Source organism: Pollachius pollachius, assembly GCF_949987615.1.
Source record: "Pollachius pollachius genome assembly, chromosome: 17".
NCBI classification, from domain to species: domain Eukaryota; kingdom Metazoa; phylum Chordata; class Actinopteri; order Gadiformes; family Gadidae; genus Pollachius; species Pollachius pollachius.
The window spans coordinates 12340706-12359674 of NC_136950.1; the positions used below are offsets into that span (position 1 = coordinate 12340706).

At 43.9% G+C, this 18969-nt stretch overlaps 2 protein-coding genes across 4 annotated transcripts; both read right to left on the reverse strand.

Annotated features, from left to right (window-relative positions):
* Positions 1-1532: 1532 nt before the first annotated feature.
* LOC307088667 (leukocyte elastase inhibitor-like) lies at positions 1533-7463 on the reverse strand (the record flags this gene model as incomplete). The annotated part of the gene is made up of 5 exons (XM_079754618.1): positions 1533-1558; positions 1943-2123; positions 2381-2470; positions 5180-5257; positions 7332-7463. 5 exons carry the CDS (start codon positions 7461-7463, stop codon positions 1533-1535), a joined length of 507 nt encoding a protein of 168 aa, XP_079610744.1.
* Positions 7464-8379: 916 nt separating this feature from the next.
* Positions 8380-18833, reverse strand: LOC307088931 (copine-3-like). Of its 3 annotated transcripts, XM_079755007.1 has the most exons (17): positions 18745-18833; positions 18347-18490; positions 17671-17850; positions 15072-15146; positions 14895-14966; positions 14670-14750; positions 14191-14280; positions 13139-13237; positions 12938-13024; positions 12767-12826; positions 12510-12643; positions 11891-11945; positions 11736-11787; positions 11500-11633; positions 10633-10869; positions 10295-10408; positions 9393-9521 (listed from the first exon to the last, which is right to left on the reverse strand). In XM_079755007.1, exons 2-16 carry the CDS (start codon positions 18479-18481, stop codon positions 10298-10300), a joined length of 1602 nt encoding a protein of 533 aa, XP_079611133.1. In that variant the 5' UTR covers positions 18482-18490; positions 18745-18833; the 3' UTR covers positions 9393-9521; positions 10295-10297. The 3 variants fall into 3 exon arrangements, with proteins under 3 accessions (XP_079611131.1, XP_079611132.1, XP_079611133.1); XM_079755005.1 differs by lacking the exon at positions 10295-10408 and having other exon boundaries at positions 8380-9521; XM_079755006.1 differs by having other exon boundaries at positions 9378-10408.
* Between the last annotated feature and the right edge of the window lie 136 nt (positions 18834-18969).

The window sequence follows — 18969 nt, forward strand, 5'->3', positions numbered from 1 at the left end:
AGTACATTTCAAAGCTTTGCAGCAACACTCCGGTCTAATCAAGGCAGGTCTCCTCCGGTTTAAGAGACAAGGGAACACTTAATGAATGTAGGCAAGCGCTATGCACTTCACATCGGAGGCTCTCACACGCACGTGTCGTCGTCGTCGTCGTGGTTTTTTAACACAACTTTAATATAGTTAAATGTGTCTATTGTCGTATTTATTGTTAAGTTATATATACAGTGGGGCAAAAAAGTATTTAGTCAGCCACCAATTGTGCAAGTTCTCCCACTTACAAAGACGAGAGAGGCCTGTAATTTTCATCATAGGTAAACCTCAACTATGAGAGACAAAATGAAAAAAAAAATCCAGAAAATCACATTGTCTGATTTTTTAAGAATTTATTTGCAAATTATGGTGGAAAATAAGTATTTGGTCACCTACAAACCAGCAAGATTTCTGGCTGTCACAGACCTGTAACTTCTTCTTTAAGAGGCTCCTCTGTCCTCCACTCGTTGCCTGTATTAATGGCACCTGTTTGAACTCCTTATCAGTATAAAACACACCTGTCCACAACCTCAAACAGTCACACTCCAAACTCCACTATGGCCAAGACCAAAGAGCTGTCAAAGGACACCAGAAACACAATTGTAGACCTGCACCAGGCTGGGAAGTCTGAATCTGCAAAAGGTATGCAGCTTGGTGTGAAGAAATCAACTGTGGGAGCAATTATTAGGAAATGGAATACATACAAGACCACTGATAATCTCCCTCGATCTGGGGCTCCACGCAAGATCTCACCCTGTGGGGTCAAAATGATCACAAGAACGGTGAACAAAAATCCCAGAACCACACGGGGGGACCTAGTGAAGGACCAAAGTAACAAAGGCTACCATCACTAACACACTACGCCGCCAGGGACTCAAATCCTGCAGTGCCAGACGTGTCCCCCTGTTAAAGCCAGTGCATGTCCGGGCCCGTTTGAAGTTTGCTAGAGAGCATTTGGATGATCCAGAACAGGATTGGGAGAATGTCATATGGTCAGATGAAACCAAAATAGAACTTTTTGGTAAAAACTCAACTCGTCGTGTTTGGAGGAGAAAGAATGCTGAGTTGCATCCAAAGAACACCATACCTACAGTGAAGCATGGGGGTGGAAACATCATGCTTTGGGGCTGTTTTTCTGCCAAGGGACCAGGAAGTCTGATCCGTGTGACGGAAAGAATGAATGGGGCCATGTATCGTGAGATTTTGAGTGAAAACCTCCTTCCATCAGCAAGGGCACTGAAGATGAAACGTGGCTGGGTCTTTCAGCATGACAATGACCCCAAACACACCGCCCGGGCAACGAAGGAGTGGCTTCGTAAGAAGCATTTCAAGGTCCTGGAGTGGCCTAGCCAGTCTCCAGATCTCAACCCCATAGAAAATCTTTGGAAGGAGTTGAAAGTCCGTGTTGCCCAGCGAAGGCCCAAAAACATCACTGCTCTAGAGGAGATCTGCATGGAGGAATGGGCCAAAATACCAGCAGCAGTGTGTGAAAACCTTGTAAAGACTTACAGAAAACGTTTGACCTCTGTCACTGCCAACAAATGGCATGTAACAAAGTATTGAGATGACCTTTTGTTATTGACCAAATACTTATTTTCCACCATAATTTGCAAATAAATTCTTTAAAAATCAGACAATATGATTTTCTAGATTTATTTTTTTTTATTTTGTCTCTCATAGCTGAGGTATACCTATGATGAAAATTACAGGCCTTTCATCTTTTTAAGTGGGAGAACTTGCACAATTGGTGGCCGACTAAATACTTTTTTGCCCCACTGTATATATATATATATATATATATATATATATAGTGCTCAGAGTATTTTTTATAGAAAGTAATATGGTCCCTTCCAATAGTGTATTTTTAAGATATATAATACAATTGGATCGCGTGATCCGGCTGTGTGGTCCCTACCAGAGAAGTCAGTGAGGCCCGGGTCAAATGCGTCCACCATGCCCATGCTGACCAGCAGGTCTTTCATGTCGTAGGTCTGCGTCATCTTGAATCGCGGCAGGCCCACAGTGACTTCAGTCTGGTCCATCATGTCTGGCCGGGTCCATTCCATGAAGGTCTTGCAGGTCAGCGTCGCTTCCAGCTGAAGGAAGACAATTGGGGGCGATGGTCGATCTCAATTTTAGCGTGTGGGGTCTGATTCCATTGCAAGTGAACCACCTGCTTTAGCTCGAATTCAAAACACTATGACATTGAAAAAGATGATTGGCTCTCAGTTCGACTAGGAAGGGGAAGGGGGAGGGAGATGTTTTTCTCCGGGTAACGAGGAAATTACAGTTCACTGGCAATTTAATACTGGTCGTTCTTTTTACTCCGTGTACCTCTCTGCACTGTTCCTACCTTCTCCAGGCCGGTTGTGCCGTCCTCAGTTTCCTCAGGCAGGCAGATCAGCATGCTGAGCTCTTTGCCTTCATAGGGCAGCTCCAGGATCTTTACCAACACATTCAGAGTACGGTATTAATCCCAAAGGAAACTGCTTATAGCATTTCTCAAGATATAAAAATAGTAAGATATAAAAATGCTTGGATATCATACATTTACATATTATTAATTTTTATTGAAATAAAATATATGGAATCAGTTAGGGCTGTCCCCTGAAAGTCGATGATTCGAATCATCAGTCGGGAAACCCCGCAGTCTTCCTTTATTTTATTATTATTATTATTATTATTATTATTTTTTTTTTTTTCGTCAGTGAGTGAAGTGTGCATTAATAAAACTAAAAAGAGAAAACATTCAAATGGACAGGAATACTATTTATGGATAATAATTATAATTATATATTTTATAAGGACTGATGCGGCACGACGTGTGCTGAAAGTTGAAACCAGAACGGTTGGTGCACGGAAGGTGGTGGTTTTACTATAGCAAATGTTACCATAGCCTATAACCATGTCTCAGAAGACGTCAAAAGTGTGGCGACATTTATAAATAGGCCTACATATAAACAAACAATACAATATATATGACTGACTCCGAAGAGACAGCTGGTGCCGTGCAGTGGCGCCGGAATGATTTCAATGGTGGGGGACCAAATGCAAGTGCATTTGTCGAACATCGCGTGACACCTCATCATCCTAAAGGTGCTTGCACACCGGGGGGTACAGCGCGGCGGTGTGAAGGGCCAGGCGTTTTCAAAAGCGGCTGCTGTTGCTAATGCTATCGCTGATGCCGCCGGGCGGCTGCCGGCGGAAGTTTCAACACGGGGAAAGCTGAGCGGTAAGGCGAAATCTGTGCGCTTTCACGTGGGCGGCAACCGCTTCCTGGTTTTCAGCCGCTTTTGCAACCGCCTCCCCTCTGCCACCCTTCCCTCATTGAAATGAATGGAGGCGGCGGTGTGAAAGCAGCTTAAAGCCGGTCACAAGCCGGCGCCGAAGCGCCGCGGTGCGCATTTCACGCGCGTCAATTGCCGCCCCTAGAACCAATAGGAAGTGGCGCGATGCAGCACCGTTGTGATCCAAATAATGTGTCGTCACCGCAAAGTAAACAATGAATCATGCTAGGCCATATAATGCCATATACTAGGTATTATGATGGCGGTCGTAGTGCAGTGAAGTCTAGTTAGTAGAGATGCGCGGATGAGCTGTAATGTCATCCCGATTTTGAGTTGCGTGTTCCGCGTCCCGACCAAAAGTCTGTCGGCTCATTAAAATGTCCAACAGCTATGAAATGTCCCCTGTTGTCAGCGAACATAGCCAACGTGGTCTTATTATAGCCCGATCATTAAATAAAAGCCACATAGAAAGAATAAAGCATCCAGCATATGATTTCAACAATGTGTGAGGGCATATGCAGCAGGGATGATCGCACAGTGGAATGCTTATGGAAAACCAGCGGACGAGCGCTGGGCGGAGATTTCAGAAGCAGGGAGATTATAGAAAAATATAATTAGTCAGTTTGCCGTTTTTCTAGTCAATATGTTAACCTACTTATTATTTATTTATTTCACATGTCTGCAACAAACGAATCGGGACAAATCGGGCTGAAATCGTGTAGTGTGAACCAGCAGTAGCAAGCAGCAGCGCCATTGTGCGAATTCCCTACTAGACCAAACAAGACTCGTAAATGTAGGTAAACACAATAGTTTATAAAAGCATGCAATTGTGATGTAGAAAAAAATATAAATAAAACATAAAGTGCTTGCATGATGTTAAAGCCTACAGCGATCATTAGTTAACTTGTGTGGCGGTGCCTTATCATTTGTTTACCCTTGGTTCATGGCAACGCGATTGCTACCTGCGGTAGTACTCTCATTGGCTGAATCGTTGAGAACGTTTTAGACTCAATCAATATAAGGTCGTGGGGAGGCGAAGCTCTGTTCGTTTGTATAGTAACAATATTAGGCCAAAACATTACTAAGAAACGAAATAGTTCATCAATACAAGCTAAAAAAAACAAAAATATATATATTTTTATTCTTTTTCATGAAAAGTGGGGTGGCCATTGGCCGCGGCCTCATAGGTTCAGGCGCCTATGGTGCCGTGCCGAAAGGAGAGAGAGTGAGAGAGAAGGTTAGCGCTACTTTGTGTATTTTCAAAGAGTTTTTTTTGATTTGATCTCAGTGAAAGACCCAACCTATAGTGTAGACGTTTTAGACCATATGCATGAATCGACACATTTATTGTGGCTTTTTATTATTCTTCTGCAGCGGCAGCTGGTGCTGAAAATAAATTGCAAACTGCGCGTACAGATGCCACCGCAGGCTTAATATTCACCATTTGCATCATAGCTCTAATGATAATAATAATAAAGAGTAACTTTATTTAGACACTGTCCATGTGGCGATTGATTCATTGTAACTTTGTTTGCTAGACAGAATCTCGCAGAGGGAAGCGGCTGTCTCCCCTTACATTATTGCTACATTTTCTCTAGCAGCGCAGTCAGTGTGGCGACACAGCGCTGTGTATTCTTTCGGTCTCAATAAATGCAATCAGATCGTGAACACGGGGCTCATATAGTGGATTATCCACCAGCCTATACATGAGCCCCGTGTTCATTATCGGACCGCATTATGGGCAGGATCCTAATTAAAACCCGACAGGAATAAGTTGGCTACAATTCCGACGAGTTTGATTGCAGATCTGATTTGACTCAGAAAATTCCGAGTAACCACTGATAGTTTAAATAGTACAATGCTACCTGGCAATTGGCCTCAGGGATGAAGGCAAGAGGGAACGTTGCTTTCAGGTACATCATCTTCCCTTTCTTAGTGTCATTCTGAGGGTAAAACAAAGACAAGCAGGGTTATGCATTCATAATACATATTTATAATTTATAACATTAATAATGATATAAGCTAATGGGAAGTGGCTACAAAAAAACAAACGGAAATGTTAGTTTTTTAGAGATTGCAAATGGTCGGGTTGTTGGTCCAAAGAAAAACTGTACAGAAGAAATATGTGTGTACTGTCCTCTGCTTATTTGATCCATAGTATGCGATCAAGGTAGCCTGCGTCCTGCATTGCCATTCAAAGGAGTTTCTCCTCCTCTTTTGATTGCTAAGGTTAAAGGGTTTCATACATATATGGCCTGCAGTATGTAACTATAACTAAACACAGGTCAAACATATTTGACTTGACTAGTCTTGACATTGCACACTCCGGTCCATGAAATCTAATCTAAGGTTTGGCTTGCCGTATTTCTCTTTCTAATCACAAGGATGATGAACGTTGGCCTGATTTTAAATTGATAATTCATAAATGTGATGCATCAGCACAATCGAGACATTTTTTAGGGGGTGTGCTCTGTGTTGCAACACGGCCAAGCCCGGTTGAGGTCACACCCGCCTGTCACGCTGCAGCTCCTCTTCGTGGGGATCTAAGGGTGTGTCCTTCCCAATTATTATGGTGCTCTGTCAGTATACACATATACTGTATGTGGCAAGACTTCTAACGGTTCTTACGCACACTATGACCATTTTGACAATAGCTCTGAAATAAAAGAGACTGATATTTTAACAAAATGTGTCAAGCAAACTGTGTCAACTTGGACAAAGTAGCAATTGTATGTTTCTTAGATGTTTGGAGATCAATTCTCTGTTCACCAAACATATTTATCCCCTTTTACACGGACACCTGAAGCTTGTTATGCAAGGAAATATAAACTTCTCTCAAATGTTGCACATCTCTCACTCAAATCACAACCGGACGCTATAACGTTTCCCAGGCATGGAGGGCTGGCTGTTGCAAGTCATAGCCTGCAATGTGCAACCATTAGGTTGAGTTGTGGTGGGCGTCAGCGCCAAGATGGCAGTGGTGAACTCATGGGCGTCAGTTTGGTTTGGACACGCGCAGCGAAGGTGTCCTGTTCGTGGGGCTTATTTTCGATAATGACCGCTGACGTTCTATACATTATCCCGCTTATTACACGGCAAATTGCCAAAACGAAAAAATAACTTCACATGGTGTCTTTTTACAATTTATTTGTTACCAGCATTCGTAGTGTTGAACAGCAGAAAAATAGTCCGCCAAAGACGTTAACGACGTCGCTTGAAAAGTTACCGGACTACTTGCGGAGTGGTACCAAAGACGTCATTAGAGGCAAAATGTCTTTTGTTTTCCTTGACAGCGGTCAATTATACTTAGCAAGGTGAATTATCAAATATAATTCACCACCGGAAGTTGTGAATAGCCCATGCGAGTGAATGGAGCGTTCCACGGCATTGAAAAGACCCGTGTAATAATCCATAATTATTCAACTCGATTTTGTTTTTCTTTTACAAGTGGTGGGTACAAAATGAATCATGACGAAATCTGGTGGGGACGTGTCCCCAGCGTCCCCGGCGTAATCGACGCCTATGAGTACAGCACGTCTGGCTTGTTCAGCTCGCTCAGCAGTTTGGAAACTGCTGAGCCCGAAGAGGACGAAACCGAAGAGGACGTTGATGTCCTCTTCGCCCTTCTGATGTTGCAGCGCCTACACCGTACAGAGTATGTGTGTGGGGAGGGGAGGGAGGGGGAGAAACACAACATAAGACCACTCTCTGAGAGAGGAGAGATTGCCGCTTCCCCTGTTCACCAGCAAGATGATGTACAGCCGCATTCCGCCACCTGAATCCTCACACAACACAAACTAGAACGCAGTAAGTAGCAGCAAGAAATGTAGCCTTAAGGAAAATGACATAAAGGGAAATTGTAGAAATATGTAAAGATATATTTTTTAGAAGAGGTATGGCATAATAAAACTCTTGCTTTGTACATTTCTAAGGCAGTTTTAGAATGTTCTGATGAAGAGCTTAGGTGAGTCTGAAGTCTTCACCAGCTCAATCGGTCTTGCGTGCGTGCGTGTATACCTCTAGCATTTGTGTGGCGGTGTTCCCCCGTGCACCCAGCAGCACCATGGCCAGGGCCGAAGAGATGCTGAGAGGAGAGTAGAAGACATTGCCAGACTTCTTTTCCTCCGTGATCTTTTTGAACAACGCCATTGTAAAGGTAGTGTTGGCCTCGGTCAAAGGGGTTGAGGATGCCATTGTGACTGATACAAAGAAAGAAACGTGACAGAATAATGAAACAGTAACTCTGTGTTGTATCCAGTATGTGCGGAATTCACAAAATGCCCTGTCGGTCAAACGTGAAATACGACGAGGAACACAAGAAAAAACACATCAAAGGGAACAGAGCCAAGTTTTCCTTAATACCGAGTAGGGTCCAGCTGCAGCCCCGGAGAACAACACCCTGGCGTGACAACAACAACCCAGGCGCGACGCCCTATAAGTGCTCCGAGAACGGAAATTACGTCAACTCGGAAGGCTGGTGTCCGAGGCATCTGGATCACACCATAGGTACAATATTTGGCCAACGCCTCCGAACTTTTCAGGAGTCTATTGTCATTGGGTTTCGAGTTCTAGGCCTACAGCAAGCCGATTGGGGAAAAGTCAATTATTGCCTTACGCAGGTTAAAATAGCAATTGTTTGAAAGGATACTACACAATGCTATATACTAGGATAATTCAATGTGTGCCAACTGTCTTCTTTTTTTATATCCAAATACAATAGGCAGCTGTGCAGCGTTTTACCATGTAGTGAGTAATTTCCTACTATTCCTGAAGGGAGCAGCAAATAAGAGTTGAAAACTCAGAAAAACACGAATACAGCTGGACATCTACAAAAAGTCTAGTTTCTGAAACAAAACTATAATAAAACATAGATCTTATCATTGAGAACATATAATATATAAAATACACATTTTTATGCTTATTGGAGAACTAGCATTTAGACATGTATTCGTATGTAAAGGCCCACTCTAGGCAGCAATGCAAAGTCCTAAAAATTACAGAAGATGATGGGCCCAGTTCAGTTAAACTTGAACTGAAAAAAAGCAGTGTTGGTGTGATACTTACATTTATTTCAACATCGATGATTACAATGTAAATATAAACAGGTGGGTCATTTTATAACATGATAATCCAGTCAACGATGAAAGATAATGCAGGAGATACACATTAGTTAAAATTGTAAATGCATGATCAACAATGAAATACACGTGATGTTGAATTAGGGTTAATGAGTGGATAGTAAATTTTGGACAACAATGGATTTGATGATGCTTTCAGGCTACTCTTCTCTGGAAATAATCCTCCCTTCTTTGGAAATTATACTGTCATGAGTTTCTAGCATAGTATAATTGGATTGTGGATTGTGGATTTTGATTCAAACATTCCTGAGATACAAATCATGTCAAAGAACACAAAGAAATGGCACTGTAACAACAAAAGCCTCAGAATATTACAAAACTTGTTAAAGAATTGGCCAATGACGTAAAAAAGATACACTAAACAATACTTTGGGAATAATAAAATGAGATGTTTTGTGCAAAACTCCCCATAGACTATGGACCAATCGTACACATGCATATTCTTTAAGACAATATATGGACCTACAGGTGTTTAATACATGCACAGTTGTGACGCAGAACACAGGAAATCTTAAAAACTAAATAATTTAAAAAAATAGAAAATTGTGCTGTGTGATAAAGATAAATGTTGAATACATAATGCTATATATACACAGGGGATAAGATTGAATAAAACATGCATGCGAGAAAAATCCCTTTGCTGATTGGCTAAAGCAAACATATCCATCAGTGCGGAGTGTAAGAGTGTGGTTGGTCACTTTCACTGGTGCACACTGGGTAAGAGGGGAGCCAGGCAGGCGATATTTGGCACAGAAGGATTGCAGAACGAGCTACGCTATGTGCGTACGGATGCCCTTGAAGAGCCACCCTCTTGGGGTCAGGGGAAGGTCTGACTCAGGGACTTGCGGTCCGTACGGTACTTCTTTAGGTGCTGGTCATTGACTAGTGGCGAGTTCCCCCTGTAACCCTCCCTCATCATGCACAATTAGACCGTCCCCACAGGAGACGGAGTGGGGTTGGTGCTCCTGTTGTTGTCGGTGGGTGGGTTCAGGCCCATGGAGGTGAAAAAGCCCACCACCTGCGCGGGGACTTCAGCCAACACACTCCGGGCCAGGGCCTCTGGGGGGGCCTGGATCAGGGAGGAGACATGACACATCGGGGGGGTTTGATATCGTACACCGAAGACCGGAAATACATATCCAAAAGCACTTAACAGCAACAGAGTAAATTAATGAACTTGAGGAAGGGGTGGGCGGTCTACATGCAGTGAATGAATGAATGCTGTAGTCAAACCGCAGTCCAGTTTCAGCTGCCACTCTCTGGCTCTCCCCAAGTACCTGCATATGTCAATGCATGTATGCGTATTGCAGTTTACCTCTAAACATGAAACTCTAAAAATGAGTCTTGCCTTGATTTTGAATGAGACCATTTTTTCAACATCACTGGCGGCGCCAAATAACAATGTATTATAAAAACTCTTACTTTGCTGGTTAATATATGCTTGCATTTATAATGCAGGTTATAAAGGCAGCCTAACAAATGTTTAAAAACGTTGGTAGCCAAGCCAGTATGTCACAGTGTCACTGATGTTTTAATGAAATCTTACAAGGCCTCGAGCAGATACAAAAGTGAAAAGATAACCAGGGCAATGGCAAGGGCAAGGGTCACTCTTCTAAACAATGAAAGAAAATCATCTCAAAAATGACTTCTGAATGGGAAAGGGGGTGGCATCCACATGGAGACGTACAAAAAACGCTGCTGAGCTTGAGGACAGAAAGTCATGCAGGGACGGAGGGAGAAAGGGTTCATGCACAAAGGTTAAGGACAAGCGGCCAAGGCAGCGGGTTAAGGGTTTGTTTCTTGTTGATGTTGTTATAAAACAATTCTAAAGAACCGAGGTACCCCCTAGGATGCACTGGCCTCCTTGGGAGGCTTCAGCCCAAATAGGCTGAAGAAGGTGGCCACTTGCTGCGGGAGCTCGGCCAGTACGCTCTGGGCAAGAGCCTGGCTTGGCGCCTGTAAAGACACGGATACACAGGGCACACAGGTGAGCTGGGCGTGCACCGGGACCACGGATCGGTCGGAATTCGGAACCAGAGACCAGAAGCGACAGGACAGTGTCGGGCCGTTTAGCGCCATGTTTTTTTTTAGACTTAATTCAACTAACAATCGGCCGGTGGTTACGAGCAAAGCACGATCCATGCGGTGACAACCTCAGAGCTATCGTCTCGCCTACTTACATTCTGGAAGTCCCTGAAGGGGACAAACTGGACGATGTCCCGCATGGCCGCCTCGCCGGTCTGAGAGCGCAGCCGCCCGTCGTCCCCGTCCAGGAACTCCATGGCGCTGAAGTCGGCTCCGCCCACGCCGATGATGATGATGGACATGGGGAGGCGGGAGGCGTTGACGATGGCGTTGCGCGTCTGGTCCATGTCCGTGATCACGCCGTCGGTGATGATGAGCAGCACAAAGTATTGCTGCAAAGAGTTGGAATGTTAAAGTTGCATTGTGCAACCATCCAACTGGCTCATAGTTTAAAATAACCGGAACATACCTGTATTCTAGTAGTTTAGTAGTAATGTTCTCAATAAAATCACTCCCTATCACGCATATAATATACAAATAAAATATGTGTACCTGCGTTTCCATGCATGTTTGTGCGCATGCGCGTGGGTGTGCGGTGTGTATGTGTGCGCTTGCGGTGTATGTATGCGTTTGCGCGTGCTGTCTTTGTGTGTGAGCTGCAGGCTGCTTGGCACATGCACACATGAGTAACTGGTGCGACAGGCCTGCTATTATAGTAGTAAGATATTTTACAAAAGAAAAATGCGGCCCAGCCCATACCCCCCTTTGTACACAATAATCGTACCATCGACAGTTGCACAGCCAGTTAGTGGACAGAATCCTGATTTAGTTTCTGGAATTCTGAAGGTCTCTTGCCTACTAACCAGCGTGTGGCTCAAAACTCACACATTGCGACTTATAGTAAAGGAAGCGTAGCTATGTAATATAAACTACAGTGATAGAAAAACTCAAGTGGGTTTCAGACACAAGCCTAACCAACCCAATGACAGTTAGACCTTTGCGGTCTACGGCAACGTGCTCACCGATGCGGTGGTCTGCTGGACGGCCTGTTTGGCGAAGCAGGCCACGTGGTTGATGACGGGGGAGAAGTTGGTGGGGCCGTAGAGCTTCACCTGGGGCAGACACACGCGGTAGGCCTCCACCACCCCGGCCACCCCTACACAGGCACGGTTCAGGGGTATCATCTCTTGGTTAGGGAAAACACATGGAACAACTATGGAAGACCAAAACCTGCCCGAGCTTGTATGTGGAAACCTACCGGAGCAGAAAGGGTTAGACGGGTTGAAGTTCAGAGGGAACTGGTGAGAAACCTAGAAAAGAAGAAACAGCAAATCGGTTGAAAAGAAAAATCATGCGTTAATACCAACTGAATTAACTGTCCTGTAGCAACCCCAATGTGAGGCAAGTACTGACCTGCCATTGGGGAGGAACCTGAGCTCCAAATCCAAAGGCAGGGAACATCTTGTCACTGAGCAGGAAACATTACAACACACAAGGTGAAATGTCAAGTAAAAACAGCATTGTTTGAATGCAAAAATTACTTTAGATCTGTTTATATTTGAGCTATTTCATACTTTTATTGTTGTCAATTATCTACCATAACCTCATATTACGTTTTTGCTGTGTAGTGGTTTCTGTGAAAGCACACAGGTCCTTTCAGGACCGGAAGTGAGACAGTACCGTATATTGTCAATTGTCATCTGTTTTGCAACTAGTATCAGAATACATGTCTATCACGTTGAAAGATACAAACAGACAAAAGACTAGCATTATTGTTGCATTGTATTAAGACCAGACACGCCATATTGCATTACAGGTTGATTTAAAGTACCCAAATCCAACTTCCCGATGGCAAACACATTCATTATTGATTATTATTAATCTGTCTTTGAAACGCTTCTTTGAAACGATTCCGTATTTTTCAGGGACAGACAAATACGTCCCTAAACACTGGATAGGCTTGATTATAAGGGTCCCATCTTGTATAAACGGTTTTGCTCATGGGTCGGAGTGCAGAGTGGGTTCGTATTACCTGTCGTAGTCCTGGATGACGTTGCCCACAGACCATGTGGCCGTAAGGTACTGGTTGACCCCCTGTGGGCTAATGTAGTGGAGAGACTCCGGAGACCTGGGGTCACCGTTGGACGCCGTGAAGTCGATGGCGACCTGAAGACGAGATGAGTGAAGAGCAAAGGGATGGATTGTGAGACACAATTAGATGACACTGATTGCTGCACAAAAAGGAAAAAAGCTTCTTACGACTTACGACTGGGGCGACACACAACTTACAGTAAAGTTGAGCTGACAACCTCCCATGATGTAATCCAAGAAGGTGTACTCCTTCTTCACCTAAAGAATTTGAATAGCAAATGATTGAGGGCGGTAGTGAGAGACGGGTGCAATGTAAAATCAAACCAACTAAAAAAAATGGGTTCAAGGCGAGCACAACTGGCTTCGAACCTCACAAAGCTTCACGCTGATGACGCCAGAGTTTTTGTAGCCCTTCTTCTTCTGTTTCTTTTTGCTGTTGACACAGTCGAACTCCGCCTGAGGAAGGGTGAGCGACAACACAGGCGTCAGTTTCCGTTTGGAAAGGAGAGAGAGGAACCAATACTCTCATCTATGTCACACACACGCACACAAACAGAAACAGAAACAGACCGGAGAGGATCGAGTCGCCTCCTGGAAGCGTTTCAACGTGGTCTCGCAGGATCCAATGAGGTCATGTGATCCGTCGTTGTCGTAGTCGTAACATTCCACCTGGGGGAAGACGGCAGAAACAAAACAATTCAACGCGCATTGAAACTTTTGTGCAAGTAGCGGACGTGCAGCACATGCTAACAACATGCCATTTCCCGGATTAAAAAGCCAGTGTCACTTTTCACGGCAGCCATCACGTTGAATAATGTCTTTTTCTTTTTTCATCTCTGGAAAGAAATCTAGGTGATAACTATTTAACATTATTTCTTAACATTTTTGAAGAAATTGATGGCTGTCGTGAAAAAGAAGATAGTGCAGGTTGAAGTGCTGCAGTTAGCAGAAGTATTAACAAAGAAGCATGCAATGTCCGTGATGAAATAAACAACTAAACCCCTGATAGGCTTGGTAAGATGGAGGCAGCCCAGCCCCGCGTCAAATAATGGGCATTTGGTGATATCAACCCACTGAGTCATAACCTATTGCTCATCTCCCCTCTACCACATGTGCACACACATGCCCATGCACACACCTCACCCGTGAAGTCATGGAAAATAGTCAATTGAAGACACAAAAGGCCTTGATGCCAAACTTACATGTTCAACACCGCTGGTAGACACATGGGCTCACTTCGAAGGTTGAAAATCCACAGAAAAGGGGGCCAACGAACTCATTAACACGCCAATATCAGTTAAGTTTCCCAGAGGCCTTAGTGCTCATATCAACTCAACACATTCCTACATGTGTTGATGCCTGTGTGTGTATTACTGTTCCTGTGTGTGTATTTGTGTATGTGCGTGTGCAAGCAAGGCAATAGGTAATTTCTAGCAAATAATCACCCTAATCCAGATTATGCATTTCGAGTCTGATCATGATAAATAATTAGCAAAGAAAACAATGCAAGCCTGTGTTAATGATCCAGCAAAAGCAGAAGGAGTGCTTGTTGTGTTTGTTCAAGAGCCAGGAGGGTTGGGGTAAGAGGGGGTTGGGGGTGAGAGGGAGGCTGGTCACGGTACCTTTATGGGTTTCTCCATGTCTCCACCACAGAGCGACTGTACCGGGATACGGAAGGGCTTCCATGTTGGATTCAGGTTGTTGTTCACAACCTGGGAACATTGAAAACTTGGCATTCATCTTGGCTGTAGTCTCTGAAAGGTTCTCCTTTATACAATCCAATTATGAGACTAATCCAGGAACTATTAACTGCTTTCAAATAGAACAACCAGATTACATTTCTTCTCTTCATTATCTACATAGCTCGGGCAGAGACTGCTTTGTTACCAATTGTTAGATGTTCATGATCTAGGGCTGGGCCTTAACTGGTGACGTGATACAATAGTACAAATAGTGAATGACATTGCCTACTTGTGAAGCTTGATTCACAACTCTATTTTTGCATTTAAATTACAAATAATGTATTCTTCTGTTATTACACAACAAATGCATGCAACTGTGTTTGGTCAAAATACAACCACTAACGGCCAAATCTGTATACCTCTGTCCTGTGAGCTAGCTGCCACCCAGTTTCTGTCTGCTTGTAAAACTCCAAGTAAGGGTCAGACTTTCCAAAGAAATCCTAAAAAAAACCAAACACAAAGAAGAGATTGAAATGACACTGGAAATCTCTTGGTAGAAATTGCATATTTTTTCAGTTTTGTACTATTTCATAATGCACTAGTAGCAGTTGCTGTCACTTCCAAAAAGTTACGATGGTCTGCACCTTGTTATCCAGTTTCCTAGCTTCCACCTCAAAATTGGCCACTCTGTTGTCATTTATTTCTTCAGCCATGATCTGTGGGGAGCCACAGAAGGATCAAAGAAAACAATGGGTCAAGGGATGGATGCGGTGATAGGACATTGCATCTCTTTTCTCTCCATTTCTTTATTCATCACTTACCGTGATGCTGCCACGCCCTGCTGGAGTAGAGTTCTTCAGAATGAGCGGTCTAGTTAACTTTCTGCTGGACACCACCTGGGCAAAAGGAGCGCGCCAGTGACTCTACAGACTCTTAAAGTGTAATTCCGGTGAAAATTGAACCCAGGGTCTTTTTCGGCATGAAGACCCATAAATAAGCCCTGCAGACACTTATCTTCGTTGATAATCGAGTACAGAGCTTGCCCACTGATGCCCGGATTAATGTGACAGCCCAAAAGGCTACCATGTTATTGGCTAGGGGCAGTATGAACTCTTCCAAATCAAAAAAATTTAAAGGGCAGAATTACAGCCACTACGAGCCAGTCGCACATTGAGCTTTCCCCAAACGCGCCATTTCGGTGTCTGTAGCTTTAATGCAAATGAGGAGGAGAGAGGCGGGTCAAGGAGGAAGGTGGGGGTGTGTCCCTGAGCAGCTTGCGGCCACGGTACCATGCGCTCTGTTTACAGTGGATGTATCGCAATGGCGAGGCGCACACAGCCTTTGGCCGTGTTCTTTAAATATTCTAGAACACTCCGGGTGCTCCGGTGGGAGTCCTGGAGCTCTATATCTAAATGATATCATATTATGCATAGATATCTATATCATATAATATATATTATCACGGACAAAAGCTGTATGCGCCTCCAGACGATATTATGAATCTTAAACGACTGGGTCAGGTTCTCCAACGTCTCTGGTTCTTCCACTTCCACATCAATCTGAAGTAGACTGAACTGCGACATGGAGGAGAAGGGGATTGTTTCCCGCGATTGTCTCCCGCTGGAGCGTCGCTGCCGAGGCCCCACCGCCTTGGCAGCGGGCAGCGGGGCTCCAGCGGGAAACAATCGCGGGCAACAATCTCTTTCTCCTCCATGTCGTGGTTCATGTACTTCAGGGAGTCAAAGCCAAAGTTCCTTTCCACCCAATTCCTTCTCAACCATGGCTGAGATAACCCCCACTAGAGTCTCGTTGTGGAAATACCAGAGACGTCAGAGAACCCGACGTGTTATGCGCCATAACACCAACAGCAGAACGGTTATCCAAATAACAAAGAAGTGTCCAACACTTGCGTTACAGTCCTATAATATGATAAACAATATCATATTATACATAGATATCTATATCATATAATAGATATTATCACGGCCAAAAGCTGTGTGCGCCTCCACACGAGCGTGACAGTGTGTGTATTCACACACACACACACAGACACACACACACACACACATGTGGCACTCGCACGGTTGTAGCTCATTGGGGAAAGCAGAGAAAATGGAGGTAACTGTCCCTGTATGATGACATAAATGGAAAAATTCCAAATCGGTGCATCTGAGCTTTGTTTTTTCAAAAGGCAGAGTAGGATAGCTAGTGCTTGTTTTACACCTAACGCCATTTCTAGCTATTGGGGGACCATAGTCAGGCTAGAGGAACTCATATCAAGGTTAGAAAACCTCATAAAGTGACATTTTCATGCCATGGGACCTTTATCCACTAATTTTGCTCAAAATAGCACCAAAACCTCTACAGTAGCATGACTAGGGTCCCTACACAAAAAACAAAGCATCAACAACTTAGTTAGCGTACCGGGAATTTATTAAAAAAAATACTGTTTTTCTGTGCCTTACCGGTAGCAAATATAATTTTTGTAGGGTGGTAGGGGCAAGTACCGCCTTTCGCTTCTGATTGGTTAGAAGGGCTCTCTTTTAGATCTGTTTCGATGAGCCCTAGCTGTTTGGGTGAGTTTAAGGTTAGGGTCAGGGTTAGGTTTAAACCTAACCCTAATCAATCAGAGGACTTGCCCCTACCATCCTACGAAAAAAAGATTTGTTTACCGGTCGGTCCATGTTTCCAGGAAGCCCACACAAGTCGATTACCGGCTACCGTTAAGAATATAATAGAGGCTACACAATTTAAAACAGCCAAGTATCAAGAGGGACGATTGTTAAGTTGATTTATTTGGCGCCTCTATTATATTATTTATGGTAGCCCGCAATCGACTTGTGTGGACCTCCTGGAAGGATGGACCTACCGGTAAGGCACAGACTTGAAAAACAGTATTTTTAAATAAACTCCCGGTACGCTTACGAAGTTGTTGATGCTTTGTTTCATGTGTAGGGACCCTAGTCATACCACTGCAGAGGTTTGGTGCTATTTTGAGCAATATTAGTGGTTAAAAGAAATGTTGATTTGGAAGAGTTCACAATGCCCCTAGCCGATAACATGGAAGCCATTTGGGCTGTTACATTGCTCCGGGCATTCGCAGGCAAGTTCTATTCTCAATTATCAACGAAAAAAGTGTCTGGAGGGTTTACTTTATTGGTCTTCATGCTGAAAAGGCCCTGGGTTCAATTTTCGCCGGAATTACACTTTAATTCAACCCCTCTGAAACACACCCGCACCCTCAGACATGAGCCTGAACGTGTGTTGGTGGCCCACAGGACTGTAGAAACCCCAACAAAAAAATCTAACAGGGGCCTTGGTGCTACATGTGGGCTCTGAATTCAAAGCCAGTGATGGTGTCTGCTTGTGTTGTGTGTAGATAGACACGTGTTGTGTTACGGAGCGACAGAGAGGCCTCACCTGGCCCATGGTGCACTCCAGCTGTCCCAGGAAGTCATCGTCACTCAGGTCCACCGTTTTGTTGTCAATGTCGTAGATGCCAAACTGCAGCTTCTGCACGATCTCAAAGTAGTAGTCCACAACAAATTTCTTGGCAAACTTGGGGCTTAGGCAATTTTGGACCTGCTCTGTGCGACCAACCTGTTGAAATACTAGGGGGTTTTCGGTGGTTCTTTGCGACATGTACATTTCAACATATAAACAAGGACAATAAATGTTGTTTTTAAACAAGGCAATAATGGAAGCATATTAACCAAACATAGTAAAATAGTAAAATGTTTCACAGACCAGACAGGGCTAAGTTTAGGAAATTAAACTTCCTCTCAAATTAACTTGAATTATGAATTGTACTTAGTGTACAATACAAAATCATAAAGGTGTAGGTATACTAGCACTCACGTGTGCATATAAGTGTATATGTCAATGGTCTAAAATGACGATTGGGAACTGTCCATTAATTATTATTATTCTTTTTGCTACGTATCCTTTTTGCACTGTCTGCATCCATCACTTTTTTTCACAAGTATTGGCACTGAATGTCGTCCAATGCTGAACTGCAGGTTCAATGGTCATTACTTCAGACCTGTCCCTGTGGACTCTGGCAAGCAAACACATTCAGCCTCCTACATGTACTGACCTCATACCAATGGCCCTCCTTGCTGCTCATCAGCAGCACACACAGAGGGTCTGACTTGGAGCCAATATCTTTATCCAGGAGATTATCACAAGTCACTGTTAGCTCCACCTTCGTGACACATTGTGCAGCAGCCATGACTGACGCCTGAAACACACAAGCGAGGGAAATGGGGCACTGTCAAAACACTGGGCAACCACTGTCAATGCAAAGCGATGTTTCCTTACTGTGCGTTTGTGTAAGTGACGTACACAAGCAGCCTACATTAAAGTTACGTGACGTCAATACGGAGCAGACGAGATGTTCTAACAAGCAAGACTTTACGACGGCTATTTTAAGCTAAACTTTCGCTAGCTTAAAATAGCCGTCTATTGAACGTATTAAGCAAACTTGCCACCTACCGTCAAATGTTTAAATGGTGTTGGGTAAGATAAACGAGTGAAATAGAAGATAGCTGTAAATGTTGCCACACAATTAGTTGGGTGGTTCAGAAATAAAACCCCGCCCTGCACAGCCCTCCTCGTCGACTATGGTCTGCCTGAGTCTGGGTGCGCTCGTTTTGTGAACCGCGTCGCGGAGGCGCTAGTGGTAGACACCGGAGAACTATCAGCAGGATAAACATATAA

Bases quoted from the DNA above. Each gene is read 5' to 3' on its own strand.
- LOC307088931 (XM_079755005.1), bottom strand. From the start codon at position 18,481: ATGGCTGCTGCACAATGTGTCACGAAGGTGGAGCTAACAGTGACTTGT. The intron at 15,147-17,670 runs GTGAGGCCTCTC...CCTTTTGCCCAG, and splicing joins TGGAGTGCACCATGGGCCAG to GTGGTGTCCAGCAGAAAGTT. The intron at 11,946-12,509 runs GTAATACGAACC...TTTCCTGCTCAG, and splicing joins GTCATCCAGGACTACGACAG to TGACAAGATGTTCCCTGCCT.